At 34.4% G+C, this 14,267-nt stretch overlaps 1 protein-coding gene across 1 annotated transcript in view; it reads right to left on the reverse strand.

Annotated features, from left to right (window-relative positions):
* CNBD1 (cyclic nucleotide binding domain containing 1) overlaps nt 1-10,642 on the reverse strand; it is a 560,677-nt gene extending 550,035 nt beyond the window's left edge. The window contains exon 1 of the mRNA XM_047782853.1: nt 10,555-10,642. Coding sequence (XP_047638809.1) covers nt 10,555-10,642 — 88 coding nt within the window. The remainder of the gene's footprint in view (nt 1-10,554) is intronic.
* Nucleotides 10,643-14,267: the final 3,625 nt, after the last annotated feature.

The following is a 14,267-nucleotide window of genomic DNA, read 5'->3' on the forward strand; positions in this document are numbered from 1 at the left end:
AGGAAAAATGAATCAATGCCTTGATAGAAGTAAAAAGTAACTTCACAGCAGTTTCTCTCTGCTACATGCATACACACATAAACACACACACTAATGCACCATACCAAAGTGTTATCATAGGTTAATTCTATGAAATCCTTATAGGAGAAAAATTCTAATACCAACTAATGTTAGAGAACACAGAAAAGCTTCCAAATTTATTTGATGCAGCAAGCAAAACAACCATACCCAAATGTGACAACAGTGTGAAAAAGAAAATCAGAAACTGATCTCATTTATAAATGAAAAATAATAAGTTTATGGTGCTCAGGAACATATTAAAAAGTAACACTACAAAAAAGTAAGATTTATTTATCCAAGTAATTCAAAGAAATTCAAATACAAAATATATCCACATAATTTATGGAGTTCCCGTCGTGGCGCAGTGGTTAACGAATCCGACTAGGAACCATGAGGTTGCGGGTTCGGTCCCTGCCCTTGCTCAGTGGATTAACGATCCGGCATTGCCGTGAGCTGTGGTGTAGGTTGCAGACGCGGCTGGGATCCCACGTTGCTGTGGCTCTGGCATAGGCCGGTGGCTACAGCTCCGATTCGACCCCTAGCCTGGGAACCTCCATATGCCGCGGGAGCGGCCCAAGAAATAGCAACAACAACAACAACAACAAAAATATATCCACAGAATTTACATTTGAAAATCATAATCTTTACAGATATAAAAGTATTCAATAAAACTCAATGTTTTTTTAAATATTTTTTTAAAAAAGTTTATTTTCTTAATTTTATCAAAACAAAGGAGAGCATCATGTTTAATGTTGAAACTCTAGCAGCAATAGCATAAATCCAGGAATAGGATACTAATATCCACCAGTGCTACATATTTTTGGAAGTATGAATAATATAATCTGATAAAAGAAATATGTTATAAAAATTAGAAAAAAAGAGAGATGAAAGTAATTATATAGAAAATAGAATTCCATAGACTGAAAATCCATTAGGATATTGACTGAGGTGGTTGATTATTAAAATAACTAAATATTCAGAAGCTCATTTCTTTCTCTGAAAAAATGAGTCCTAAAATGCATAGGGCAGCAGAGGAATGTAGGCATCAATGTCAGCAGTAGGTGTGGGGTGAGTGGTGGAGTGTTAAAATGAACAAGACCAGCATGTGGTGGTGAGCATCCACATGTGAAGTGGGCCTGTGCAGAGTATCAGACACCAGGAGGGGTAAGGAGAGCAAGGGATGGGAGGTGGGGGACAGAGGTGATGTGCCAGTGCTGGGTATAGGACCCTTCATGGGGATGAGATGGCAGTGGTGTGAAAGATTGGCTACACACAGGGGAAATGATCAAAGGTGTTAAGGTTAATAGGAGCCAGGTTTCTCACTTGAGAGAAGGGAGAAGACCAGAAAGACTGTAATGTTGCACTGGACTTGAACAAATTGGTGTAAATTCTTGGTTTTCAGTAGATACAAACTGATGTGCAAACAAACATAAATGTAAATTTTATTCTTTAGATCTGTCCCCTGAGAGGGCCTGGGAGAGGTGACCCTCTAACATCAATGAACATACATAGTGCCCAGATCTTGATTTTTAAATGCAATCCTGGAGTTCCCATCATGGCTCAGCAGTAACAAACCTGACTAGGATCCATGAGGATGCAGGTTCAATCCCTGGCCTCACTTGGTGGGTTTAGGATCCAGTGTTTACATTGCCTGTTGTGTAGGTTGCAGGTGTGACTCGGATTCTGCATTGCTGTGGCTGTGGTATAGGCCAGCAGCTGCAGCTCCCATTCAACTCCTAGCCTGCAGAACTTCTTTATGCCACAAGTGTGGCCCTAAAAATACTAACTAAATACAATTCTGCATTAAAATGAACTAAGGCTCTTTGGGAAAATGGCTGACTCCAGAGTTTTGTACAAGAAAAGTACAAGATGAGCCTGAAAAATACTATTGCTCCAGAAGTCAAATAAATGTTAAATCACCTTGAGTACAGTCTCAGTGGCCAGACTGTGAACAAATGAACAATTTGGGTATCAAAAAATATGATAGTAACTCATTAAAACCCTTTGAATAAACTAGGAAATCATAATCTTACATTGATTGATGGTTGATTAAATATTTGATGAGAAATGGGATATCTATACACCTTCAAAATACTTTTTCACAAAATACTTATTCATTGCAAAAGGGGAAAGAGTAAATTTATAACAGAGAAACTCTGTGTATCACCTTAAAGTGAAATTATGTGCCACCTAAGACAGAAAGAGAACGCAGAATTACTTCTATAACATTCCTGCCAAAGATATCTAACTTTAATCATAAAGAAACATCACACAAACAAAACTGAAGCATATTCTACTGGTTTGTAATCTCCCAGCATCAAGGTCATGAAAAGCAAAGAAAATTTAGAAGCTGTTCCAGACTAAAGGAGACCAAAGAGACAAGACAGTGAAACGCACCGTGAGATTTTGAATTGAATACTTTCACTTAAAGAACATTATCAGGACAATTGGCTAAACTTGATTGGAGTCTAAGGATTATATTACAATAATTTCTCTGTGTTAAGTTCCTGATTTTGATGAATGTATTGTGATTATATACTAAGATAATGTCCTCATTTTTAAGAAATAAACACTAAAATATTTAAGGATGATAGAGTGTCAAATGGCTCTGGAAAAGTATATTTCTTTATCATGAATTTGTAATATTTTGATAAGACTGTGGTCTCAAATTGTTTTATTTTATTTTTTAAAATCAATAGCTTTCTCCTATGATGACTTTTATAGTTACAAAATATAATAAAAAAATCTTTATAATAACAAGAAAAAAAGATAAAATGCCCAGTAATAATTTTTTGTGTTATAAAAGGACACTGCATAACTTGGAAGTAGAAAGGTTAAATAAAGATAACAGACCCTCAGTAGAAATATTCAAGATCATAAAGATGTCAATTCCCCATAAATTAATCTTTAAATTTAGTACCTTTTTTTTTCCAATTAAAATACCAAAATATTTATTTGTTGAAAGAGCCAACTTATGGCTACCAAATGGGATAGCTGGGTGGGGGGGAGAAATGTACTGGGGGTTTAGGATTGGCATATGCACACTGAGATATGTAGAATGATTGACCAAAGGGAACCTGCTGTATAGCACAGAGAACTCTACTTAGAATTCTGTGATAATCTATGTGGGAAGGGAATCAGAAAGAGAATGGATATGCATATATGTATGACTGAATCAGTTTGTTGTACAGCAGAAATTATCACAGATTATTATGTAAATCAACTATACTTCAATAAAACCTTAAAAAAGTAGAAAGGTTAAATAAAGTTCACCTAGAAAAATAGAAATGAGACAATAGCCAGCAAGTCTTTTTAAAAGGAGTAATCAATAAAGGTTAATCTTACTATACTTTGAAATATAATGCTTCAAATTTTTAACTGTTCAACACAAATGCATAAATAGATGAGAGATAAGTGGAAAAAATAACATATTCCAGAAATAGATCCATAGTGCACATAAAAATTGGTATATAATAAAAACTGGCCTTTCAAATTAGTAGGAAAGAGAATTACTCAACAAACAGCATTAGCACAGTTGGTCGGTCACTTTGAAAAATAGGAAGTTGTAGCTTTACATCACTATTTTAAAGTAAATGCATGCAAAATAAATTTCAGATGCACCAAATATTTAACAAGCTTAATATTGAAAAATAAAACTACATAAGTACTAAAAGAAAGCAAGGAGGAATTATGCTTAAGTTTTGGCATCAAGAATGACATTCTAAACAAGAAACAATAACAGAGGACAAAAAAAATACACAACATTCTAAAACTCTGTAGAACACAAAAGTCATAAAGACAAAAGAAAAATGCAAACTGAGAAAAATATTTTTAAAGTATACACCAAAGGGCTAATTTATTTTATAAACAAATAGTGGTTTTTTTTAATAAAAGGAAAAATAAAACTCAGTGAATGGGCAAGGAACACAAAACAGGCTTTTCATATAAATATAAATAGCCATACATACCTGAAAAGATTCTAAACATTACTCTTTAAGAAAAAAAACTTGAGAAACTAAAACTCTTTTTAACTAATTTATTGGTGAAATATTTATTTTATAATACATGATATAGAATAATGTGAAATAGAAGTTTGCATATACTGATTATAGGACTAGAAATTAGTACAACCTCTTTGGAATACAATTTCTCAGTAGTTATCAAAATATTAAAAGTGCATATCATTTGGCCCTGCAGTTTTATTGATATACTTGCTTAACAACTTAAGTCAGGTAGAGGATGTTTATTTGATTTTAATAGTAACAGGAACTAGAAATAGGGTACCACCATATTAATTAGGACCCACTAGTCAGGAAACAGAAACCAGACCAGTACTTTTAATGGAAAAAAAAAATGATACAAAGAACCATTAGGTATTAAAGAACTAAAGAGACTATAAACAGAACACCAAGTATCATGCATCTACCATTACTATCTCTGCTGATGAAGCAAAGGAAAGAGGTTTAATTACTAAAACTTAGGAATATGGAGCCATGGCCCCTCCAAGGTGAAATGTGATCATCTGAGGACAGGCCATAAGCATCTGGCATTGGAATTTTGAGGAGGTGAGATTGGAGTTATTTCTGGGAATGTTGGGAAAACTGCAAAAGGAATTAACTGCTTCTGTTGGAGCAAAAAAGCCATTGCTTGGGTGAAAAAGATCCACTGCTAGAGAGATGTTCACAAAGAGAGGCAAACCAGAAATGGAAATTAAGAGAATAAACACTTTCCTTAACCATCGTCTTGTCTTCTGATCCCCCTCTAACACCTGATGTTGACAGATCCTAAAAGGAAGCCCCCTGGCTTCCTGGAAAAAACTAGTTTGTGGAGTCCCAACAGAATAGAGAAGGGTAGGTTTGAAGATGAGACACAATAACTAAAACATCCGTTAGTAGCATTTTGGTGTATTCAAACAATGAAACACAACATAACCATTAAAATAAATGTATGTACATACAAACATGAATATGCATGGAAAATTTTAAGAAAAAAAAATTGTGATAGTTATTTCTGATGATAAGATTAGAGTATGGGTTGGGAGGAAAAGTCACTCACTTTTTGATATTCCCTTGTGCCTGATTGCAGGTCTTATTTATGTAATAATTTTTGAATGAGAACTATTCACCAAAATTCCCATAAATTGTGTGAGATTTGTTCATTCTTCTGTCAATTTACTACACACTTGAATGCCAGACATTGGAGAAACAAGGACAGGTGAAGAATAACCACTTATCTCCAGATAATCGTCTAGTAAGAATCATAGCCCTAAGGCACCCAATATGAGGGGTCTAATGTGAGGTTAAAAGGTGGTAAGAACAGAAAGGGTGTAGAGAAAGTGCTAAGGGAGTTCACAGATATGGAAGATATTATTGCATACTGGAGAAGACAAAGACTGAATCTGTGCAGATTGAAGATGCAGAACTTGGAAGAACTGGAATGACAGGAACAAATAGAAGGAAGACCCAAGGGGAAATACGAGCTAGGGCAGAAGGGTAGAGTGGGACTGTGATGGTGTAACTCAAGGAGTAGCTCCCCCTCCCCACAACCGGGGATGAGTAATCTCTAGCTCTATTCCCTAGAGTGGTGATAAAGTGCCAACCAGACTGCTGGGTAACGTTGCTTATGATAATAATGATCTCTGACTGGTGAGTTGTACCTGGACTAGGAGAAGCTCAAGATGATGTACAAAACTTGATGGAGAGCCTTTGAAATGGACTTCCCTCAGCACAATGACCTTCTAACTGAGAGTTTCCATGGAGGAAACAATGCCTATGGAATTTTTATGAGATGTCGCCTGCTATGTATGTATGGGGCTTCTAAGTTAGGGCTTTTTAGGGTCTGCCCTTTGGGACTCTTATTTCCTTGGACCTGAAATACCACCTGAGGGGCTAAAAGAGAACTGTGTGAGCTGCTGCCCAGGCAGCTGTGAGGCCTGCTTCCACAAAAGGGACACAGCTGACACTGCCATTCTGGATGACTGTGATTCTATCCTACATCTATCTGAGCACGTGTTCCAAATATGGCCATCTGAGGGTTTACCTGGACCTAGAAAGTTATCTTGTTCCCCTGAGCAGTGTTATGGATGGGTTTAGAGTACATCTATCAAAGTATTTTAGCAGAAGTGGAGAGTTCTATCGATAGAAGTGTAAAGTCTCGGACATGAGAGAGAAATTTTAGCCAAGTCATGAAAAGTTTAAATGCCAAATTGAGAGAAATGGATTGTAATCTAAATTTTGGAGGAAAGTAAGGCCCTGACAACTTTTGAGCAGAGAATAAATAGGATCAAAGTTCTGCAATCATATCAGAATGGAAATGTAGTTGATAACATATATTGGAAGGCAAGTGATAGATGATGTGAATGGCTGAAAGATTGATATCAGGACCAATGCAGAAGTCTGAGACAGATGCCGAGGAACAGAGCAGTAGCTTGAGACTGAGGGGTGACCTCTAGTAGAGAGACCTGATTTGCACTGAACTTTACTTCAAGGTTTGCTGCCTGAACACCCCAGTCATGATTAAGCTCAAATTTAAGTTGCTATAGCTTGATTTCAAAAGGTCACTAAAGATTTTCTGACAGAAAGTATAAGCACATTGAGATAGTTGTAACAGCAGTAATTAAAAAAATAGAAGCACTGCTTTTTCAATAAAAGTCATCTTTTCTCCTTTACACTAAAAAAACAGAGAAAATATTTTCCTAATATTTCTTTTCCTAAATTATCTGATGGTGTTTTCCATAGGGACTATTATTACACCAACGTAAAAACATAAGCATTCAACCACTTTTTCCAAATTGAATTCCTTCTTATAATGTCACTTCTCATTTCTTTCACCTCTGCTTTTTAATCCTGCTTTCCTTACACCTTACGAAATCTGCTTCTCCTCTGACAAGCTCCCATTTTTATTACTTGAACTCTTAGGATTTGAATGGTGTAAAACTTACATGGAGAAACATTCACCTTTCTAGATATATGTATATTCCTTTCATCTTTCACTGCTAAAGAACTGAAAACTCTCAAATTACAGGAAAAGCCCTTGAAGTGTTAGGAATAATGACAAGGTTTTTTTTTTTTTTTTAGTTTTTCTGTAAATGCATGCTCATAAAATGAAAAAAGAGCAAAGGAAAAAAACATTCACTTAAGAGTAGCATCTTATTTCTAAATTCCTTGAAGTGTCTCTGGTCTCCTCGTGAACAATTTTTTTTCTTCTACATCCTTGTATATTGGAACAAGCAAAATGTACCTACGGATATCTTGTGAACCTGAAATTCTTATATTACTGGGAAAACAAACTAAAACTTTTTATTAAAGCACAGAAATTCTTTCTCCCAGATATACCAGTAGACAAAATGTAAAGTACATTTCTGAAACTGTCTTTTCTCAGAAGGATAAGCCCAGTAAGCATGAATAAAATAAAGGCAATCCTTATTAACCCAAATCATAAGTATGAGGAGTTCTCTTGTGACATGGAGGGTTAAGGGTCAGCATTGTCACTGCACCGGCTCAGGTAGTGACTGTTGTGGCATGGGTTCAATCCCTGGCCTGGGACCTTCCACGTGCCACAGCTCTAGCAAAAAAAAAAAAAAAAAAAAAAAAAAGGAGGACATTTTTCAACCTTTTGTCTTTTGTCTCTTCAGAAAATCAGCTTCTAATAATAACAGGTCAATGTCTGTCACTAGACAAGGTGCTTTTCACATAGGTTGTAAAACTAAGGCAGGCTTTACTAACCATGTTTTTGAAACAATTCTCATTCAGAATGAAAAGTGGCATGGCCTTTTGGCTTCTGAGAAAAATCCTCTTTCCTAGAGTTAGCATGCTATGAAGAATCCAGAGACACAAGTCAGAGAGACTGTAGAAGGAGAAGACTTGAAAGTTATAAAGAAAATATTTTTAAGTGACTTAAGAAGCTTAACTACTTGGAGTATTTGTGACTCTGAATTTCAGAGTTAAGGAGACAACATTGGATGGGTGTTTAAAGATGTTTGATGTGTTCTCTTTTTTAAATCAAAACAGTGTTGGTTGAAGTAGCCAAAATGGCAAAACTCAACAAATGCACAAGCATCATTTAACTGATAAAATGTGCAAGAGATTTCAGTGTACTGGGCCAGGAGGAAACCAGAGCGCTGCTGACTTTGTTGTTTTTATGAGGAGAGAAAATTCATCACATGGATGACATTATGAAGAATTTCTACCACTTGACAATTACGTGAACTTTAGTATGAAAGCTAAGCCTAACTATCCCTAACAAGAAAATAGAATATGTGTTAGTTTTCTATAGCTATTGTAAAAAATTGCCAGAAACTTATTGTATTAAAAACAACACAACTTCATAGTTCTGGAAGTCAGAAGTCTGAAACAGGTTTCACTAGGCAAAAATCACATTGTCAGTAGGACTGCATTCCTTATGGAAACTCTAGGTGAATCAGTTTCTTCGTCTTTTCCATATCTAGGGGCTGCCGGGATTCCTTGGCTCATGGTCCCCTTTAAAGAGAGTAATGGCCATTGAGCCTTTCTCACCATGGATCTGACTCATATGCTTTTCTCTTCTACTTATAAGGTGATTACAGATAATCCAGAATATTCTCCTATCTCAAGGTCAGCTGATTAGCAGCCTTAATTCCATCAGCAACATTAATTCCACTTGCCAAGCAGCATAGGATGTTCACAAGATCAGGGGATTATGATACGAATATCATTGAGGGCTGTTATTCTGCTGACCACAGAGTTCATAGGTTCTTGTAAGAAGTGAATGAACTAACAACATAAAATGCTTATATACTGTTTATAGGAAGCCCTCGATAAATGTTATTCACATATAAAATTTATAGAGAAAGTAAACATGACTCACTAAACATAACCTAGGTAACGTCACCCATAGTAAACAAGAATGTGTATAATGCCTAGATTTTCTTTACGGTCCTTAACTGAACCTCCCTATGTATGTCCATTGCATTTGCAATCACTCCCTTTAATATCTTCTTTATAATTCAGACTCACCCATATTATGGATTAAAAGCACCTTCACATACTCTTTACTGAGGTCATTGTTTCAGCACTGACAATTTCACTAAGGGAAAGTGCCGCCTTGCCAGAGTTAGCACAAAGAAACAGCTACTAAGCAAGCAGGACACGTCTACAAAGAGAAGTCACACACAGAACATCAAGCAGGAACATCTAAAAGGAAAATCAGGAACTCCACTGCTTTCCATTATGCTCTATTCAGTGCTGAGATCTAAATTGCTGCTGATTTTTCATCTTTTAATCACTTCACACAAGTTAAGTGTTTCCTTGGGAGACACTACAGAGGGTAGCACATATCTCATCCCATTGATTCTAAATTAATTTGATCTTTTAACTCCCAGCTACTGCACTTCCTAGACTGCTAAAAAAAGAATCTGTCTTAGGGTGAATTTTTTTCCTGTACAGTAGAAAATGTGGGGTTTTGCAAAATTACATTCAATACTTATTTCAACTTGCGCTGAAGTATAACCGACTACATACAAGAAGTCTTTCACAATAATAATGAAAATGTATAAAATAACATATGCAGGAATTAATTTGATTTAATGTAAGGACTTCATCTAAAGCTGTTCAAGACATAAGGATAGGCTTTCAAAGAATACCAACTGCTTCCTGTGACAATTTTTCCCTGGAGACTCTGATCATTAATTTTAAAATATATACACATAAAAGAGTAAAGTCTCACAAGAAGATAAAAGAATAGATGGGTTAGCTTTTTCAAATCAATGCTAGAAATCTATCAAATGAATGTTAAAATAATAGGGTAAATGCTTTATTGAAGTTGAAAGGGTCACAATTATTACTTCCAGTATCTAAAAGATTTTTAAATCTCAACCATCTCTAAGACTGACTATATATATATATTATTAGTCAGTATACTGGTGATCAAATAATGGATCTATGACTTTGATGGCTATGAAGTCTTGAGAAAAATGTGCTGAGTTAGTCTAACTATATAAAATAAGAAAATATTGTAAATTGTATAAACTTCAAAATATTTAACTCTAATTCTTAGGATATTATTTTAAAAACACTACAAAATTAAAACAAAATGGGAATAAATTTCATAGCAAAGATGAGAATTATCTCTCTTCCTTAAAAATTTATGTAAGAATTCTCCTAGTAAAAGTTATGCATTAATTTTCTCACAAAGGGCAGTAAAAGTAATTCTAGGTGGGCACCAGAAGACATGTCAGAAACAAGGCCCCAATCACTGGCTAGCCCTGTGATCTTTCTAAGCCTTCATTTTCTCTCTTCTTCAAAAGAATTGTGTTATTTGAAGCTCTAAGAGTTCATAAAGATCCTTTTACTAAATAAAGTACTTGAGACCTAGAAAATGGAAATGGCTTCAGGAGGACAAAGCTGGATTAAACATCTATGTTCTTTCCATCCCACTAAAATTCCTAGTGTGCCTATCAATGCCTCTTTTCAATACCACTGAAAACTTTGGCAGACCCTCTAGGTTTTCCCCACTCACTTGGAATCCTGAGAAGTGGAGGAGGAGGCACATTGCTTATTGCTATCATATGAGACAAAATGGCTGCTGGGAGAGAGGACATGGGCATCTTGACGGTTCAAAAGCAGCTGACCAAAGGCTACTTGAGGGTCAAGTGACCACTGTTTTCCTTGAGGAATCACAAAGCAGAACCCTCGAGGTACTCTCTGATAGGTTGAGTATAATGGAATCTTCGTAGCACAGTTCTACAACGTGTGTACAGTATTTTGGGGCATGAACCCTACCTGGACCAGAACAAATCCTAGTCCACTGGAAAGTATGAAAGCGGCTTTGTGAGCTATAGCAAGTAGTAGGACTTATGAGGCAATTTATAATCCACGGGCAGATAGGGCAGAATCAATAGCACACATAAGTGAAGTTAGATAAGGGAAGAATTCATGTAATTGGTTTTCCATCGTCCAGAGCCTTTTTTCTGCTTATTGAATGCCTATGTTTAGAATCAGAGATCTCTTTGTAGCAGCAGCAAGAGGATATTTATATTGGTCTGCATGACTACATACATAGGGTAAAACATACCTTCTAATTGTCAGACAGGGATAAACTCACCTCTGTTTATATTTAACCATATCTGCTAGGGTGTGGCATATGTTTTTGTTATTTTCTTCTGCTTCACGATAATTAAGGCTCCTTACAGTGGCTAGGGTTTAGCAATTAATGTATCTTTTAATTCTCTGTGTCGTCTCTGAAAGACTTCAAAAATATTTTTCTGGTGTTCTAACTGTAATGCGCAATGCACAAAAGGGCTGTGACTGACTTCTGAGCCTGATATACCATGGTAACTATTTATAGACCAACCTCATCTAGAAAACATTAGTAACTAGAATTGAAAATTTTAGTTGTATTACAAAAGTTACACACCTCTCTTGCAAAATTCCTATTAAATTAGCTCTGAACAATATTAAAGTCCTAGCATATTCTCTAGATATAGTAATCACTCAATTATCATTTTTACTAGTAACAATATTATTGCTGAGGTAAATCTTGATAAATTCACATGGATTAAAAAAATTTTAAAAGCTTTAAATAATTTTACTCAAATATTCACTTCTTATGAGTTCCACCCTTTCTGTTATATAGTTAGCAAGAATATATTTTGGGCACTTTTTGAGATATTCCTTAGGTATCCATTCCACATTACAAAAAAAATATAATAGTAATAACCAAATTTACCATGATAATTTCCCACGCACTATGAAACTTTCAAATGAATTCCAGATAGACAAATGCTTAAAGTTAAAACAATTCGATTAAAAATTATTGCATTTAAAGTATAATTATCAAAATATTTATATAAATAAAAATTGATCAGATACAAAACTGATTTATATAAAATAAAATGTTACATATTATATTATTGGCCAATCTGTCCTTTGAAATGACAGTCTGTAAATTACATGTTCACATGCCTATCATAACTACAAAACAAATTAAATTATTAATATATAAATATATTTCTATATGTACATATTTTTCATGTGCATGGTTAAAAATAATATTTAAATTAGCTGCAATATATATAATCTGTATGTAATATTACCTTGATTAATGAAGTACAATATTTATTTATACAAATATACACATGTATTGAAATGAAACATGGTAATTTGTATACCTACTTCAATTTATATCAAATTTGCTAATAAAAAATGAGTAACGGTACAAAAATATTGTCATTAACATTAAACAAATTCTGCTGTTTCGTTTTTTGAAAATTTCTCTGGGGTATAGCTTTTGCATCTTCCCAAATGGTCATTTTTACTTCAGGATTAATTTATAAGCAATTTAAAACCCAACTGATAAGTTGGATAATGTATTGATAAATACACTATTAAAGAAACAAATTTATTTCCTAGACCCAGTTGGCAATGATATATTGGTGTACACACAGTTGAATATCTATTTATAATGTAAAAATAATATGATACATAGTAATTTTAACAATCTTATTTTTTTATATAATGATTTTTATTTTTTTCCATTACAGCTGGTTTACAGTGTTCGGTCAATTTTCTGCTGTACAGCATTGTGACTCAGTTACACAAACATGTATACATTCTTTTTTCTCACATTATCATGCTCCAAATTTAAAAATCTTATTTTTGATTCATGACAATCTTTTGCCATACTGCAACTAAATAATAGTATGTTCATGTACAAATGTTCACAGTACTTACACAGATTTGCATATAGTCTTTAAATGCATATGAAATTTTAAATCACAAAAACGTGGTGTTCTATTTTAATGAGTTATTTATTTACTTAAAGAAGGGACCAAATTTCTCAACAGATGTAGTTACACACATCTGTGTAATCTGTTGCTCTGCAGTTAAGACAGTTTCTCCAGAGGTTCACTAATCATTGCACCTGTGAACTTAGACCTATTTTGAGTGCTTCATTCTGGCATATTTGTAACTTTATTTATTAGGAAAACTATCTCAACTTACGATAAACTTGCATGATTTAATAGAGGATCTCAAAAGATTTACCAAAACAATTTTCCTGTCATCCTGGAGCCTCCCCAGTATAGCATTCATTATATTTAAGTAGATTTATTGGAAGAATAAAACTAACTAGTCACATTTCCAGTCCTTCTGTAATCCTTAGCTCAGGCATGTAACTCTTAAATAGAAAAGCCCTAGAAAGAAAATAAGCAAAAGTCTGAAGAATTATATAGAAAATAGACCCCAAATACAGGCAAAGCTGGTCAACATTTGACTCAGAAAATAGAAAACAAGATCAAAGGATGATAAGCAGGACAGAGTAAATACTCAAACCTCTCCAGGCCTAAAGCTTCACCAATAACCTATGGAAAGGAATGAATCAATTATAGTAAACCACACTACTCTTACATGTATATTGTTATCATATAAAGGTTCAGATAGACAGAGGTTCAGAGGCCAGCTCAGCATTAACTAACTCTGCACCATATGGCAAGTTATTTATAGGCCTCAGTTTCCTTGTATGTAAAAATGGAAAGATATCTATCCATAGGAATATTTTGTAGAACAGAAAAAAAATAGAGATAATGTAATACAGCTTTTTTAATATAGTTGTCCAATTAGTATTCATCTTTTTTTAGTTTTCTCTGTATGTTCATATATTTATGTTACTGTTTAATGACCATAATAGCTCAACCTTACAGGACTGTTATAAGAATTGAATGAAATAATGTTTTTAAATGGCTTAGCACAGGGCCTTGCACATGTAAGTACTCAAAATCATTTCATGTAGTTAGGCATTTTCAATAACAGCAGTAAGAGCAGCAGTAGTAATAGTATTCCATATGTTGAGTTTAACATTCTTCGACTAACAAATCTGCTGTCATTTTAGGTAGAATCCACTACCTAATTTGAATGCCAACTTGAGTGTGCATTTTTTACAATAAGAATAAGAACAGAACAGATATGTTAAGCTCCTGTCTTTGTGTCCCCAGTTCTGGCAAATAGTGGCACACTCAAAAATCATGTAATGAGTGATTTACACTTTCCTGACACATTCCTTTTTTATGTGTGGTCCAATCTTATTCCAGACTAAAGGCATGTAATTTTATTCAATGAATGATATAAGCTATTTTGAAAATGTAAGGATAAACCAATCACATCTAATATATATTTAGAATTCTTCTAAATCAGGCTTCTGTTAGTTTACATCTTAATAATAACTAATATTGCATG

This window comes from Phacochoerus africanus, chromosome 6, assembly GCF_016906955.1.
Source record: "Phacochoerus africanus isolate WHEZ1 chromosome 6, ROS_Pafr_v1, whole genome shotgun sequence".
Lineage (NCBI taxonomy): Eukaryota > Metazoa > Chordata > Mammalia > Artiodactyla > Suidae > Phacochoerus > Phacochoerus africanus.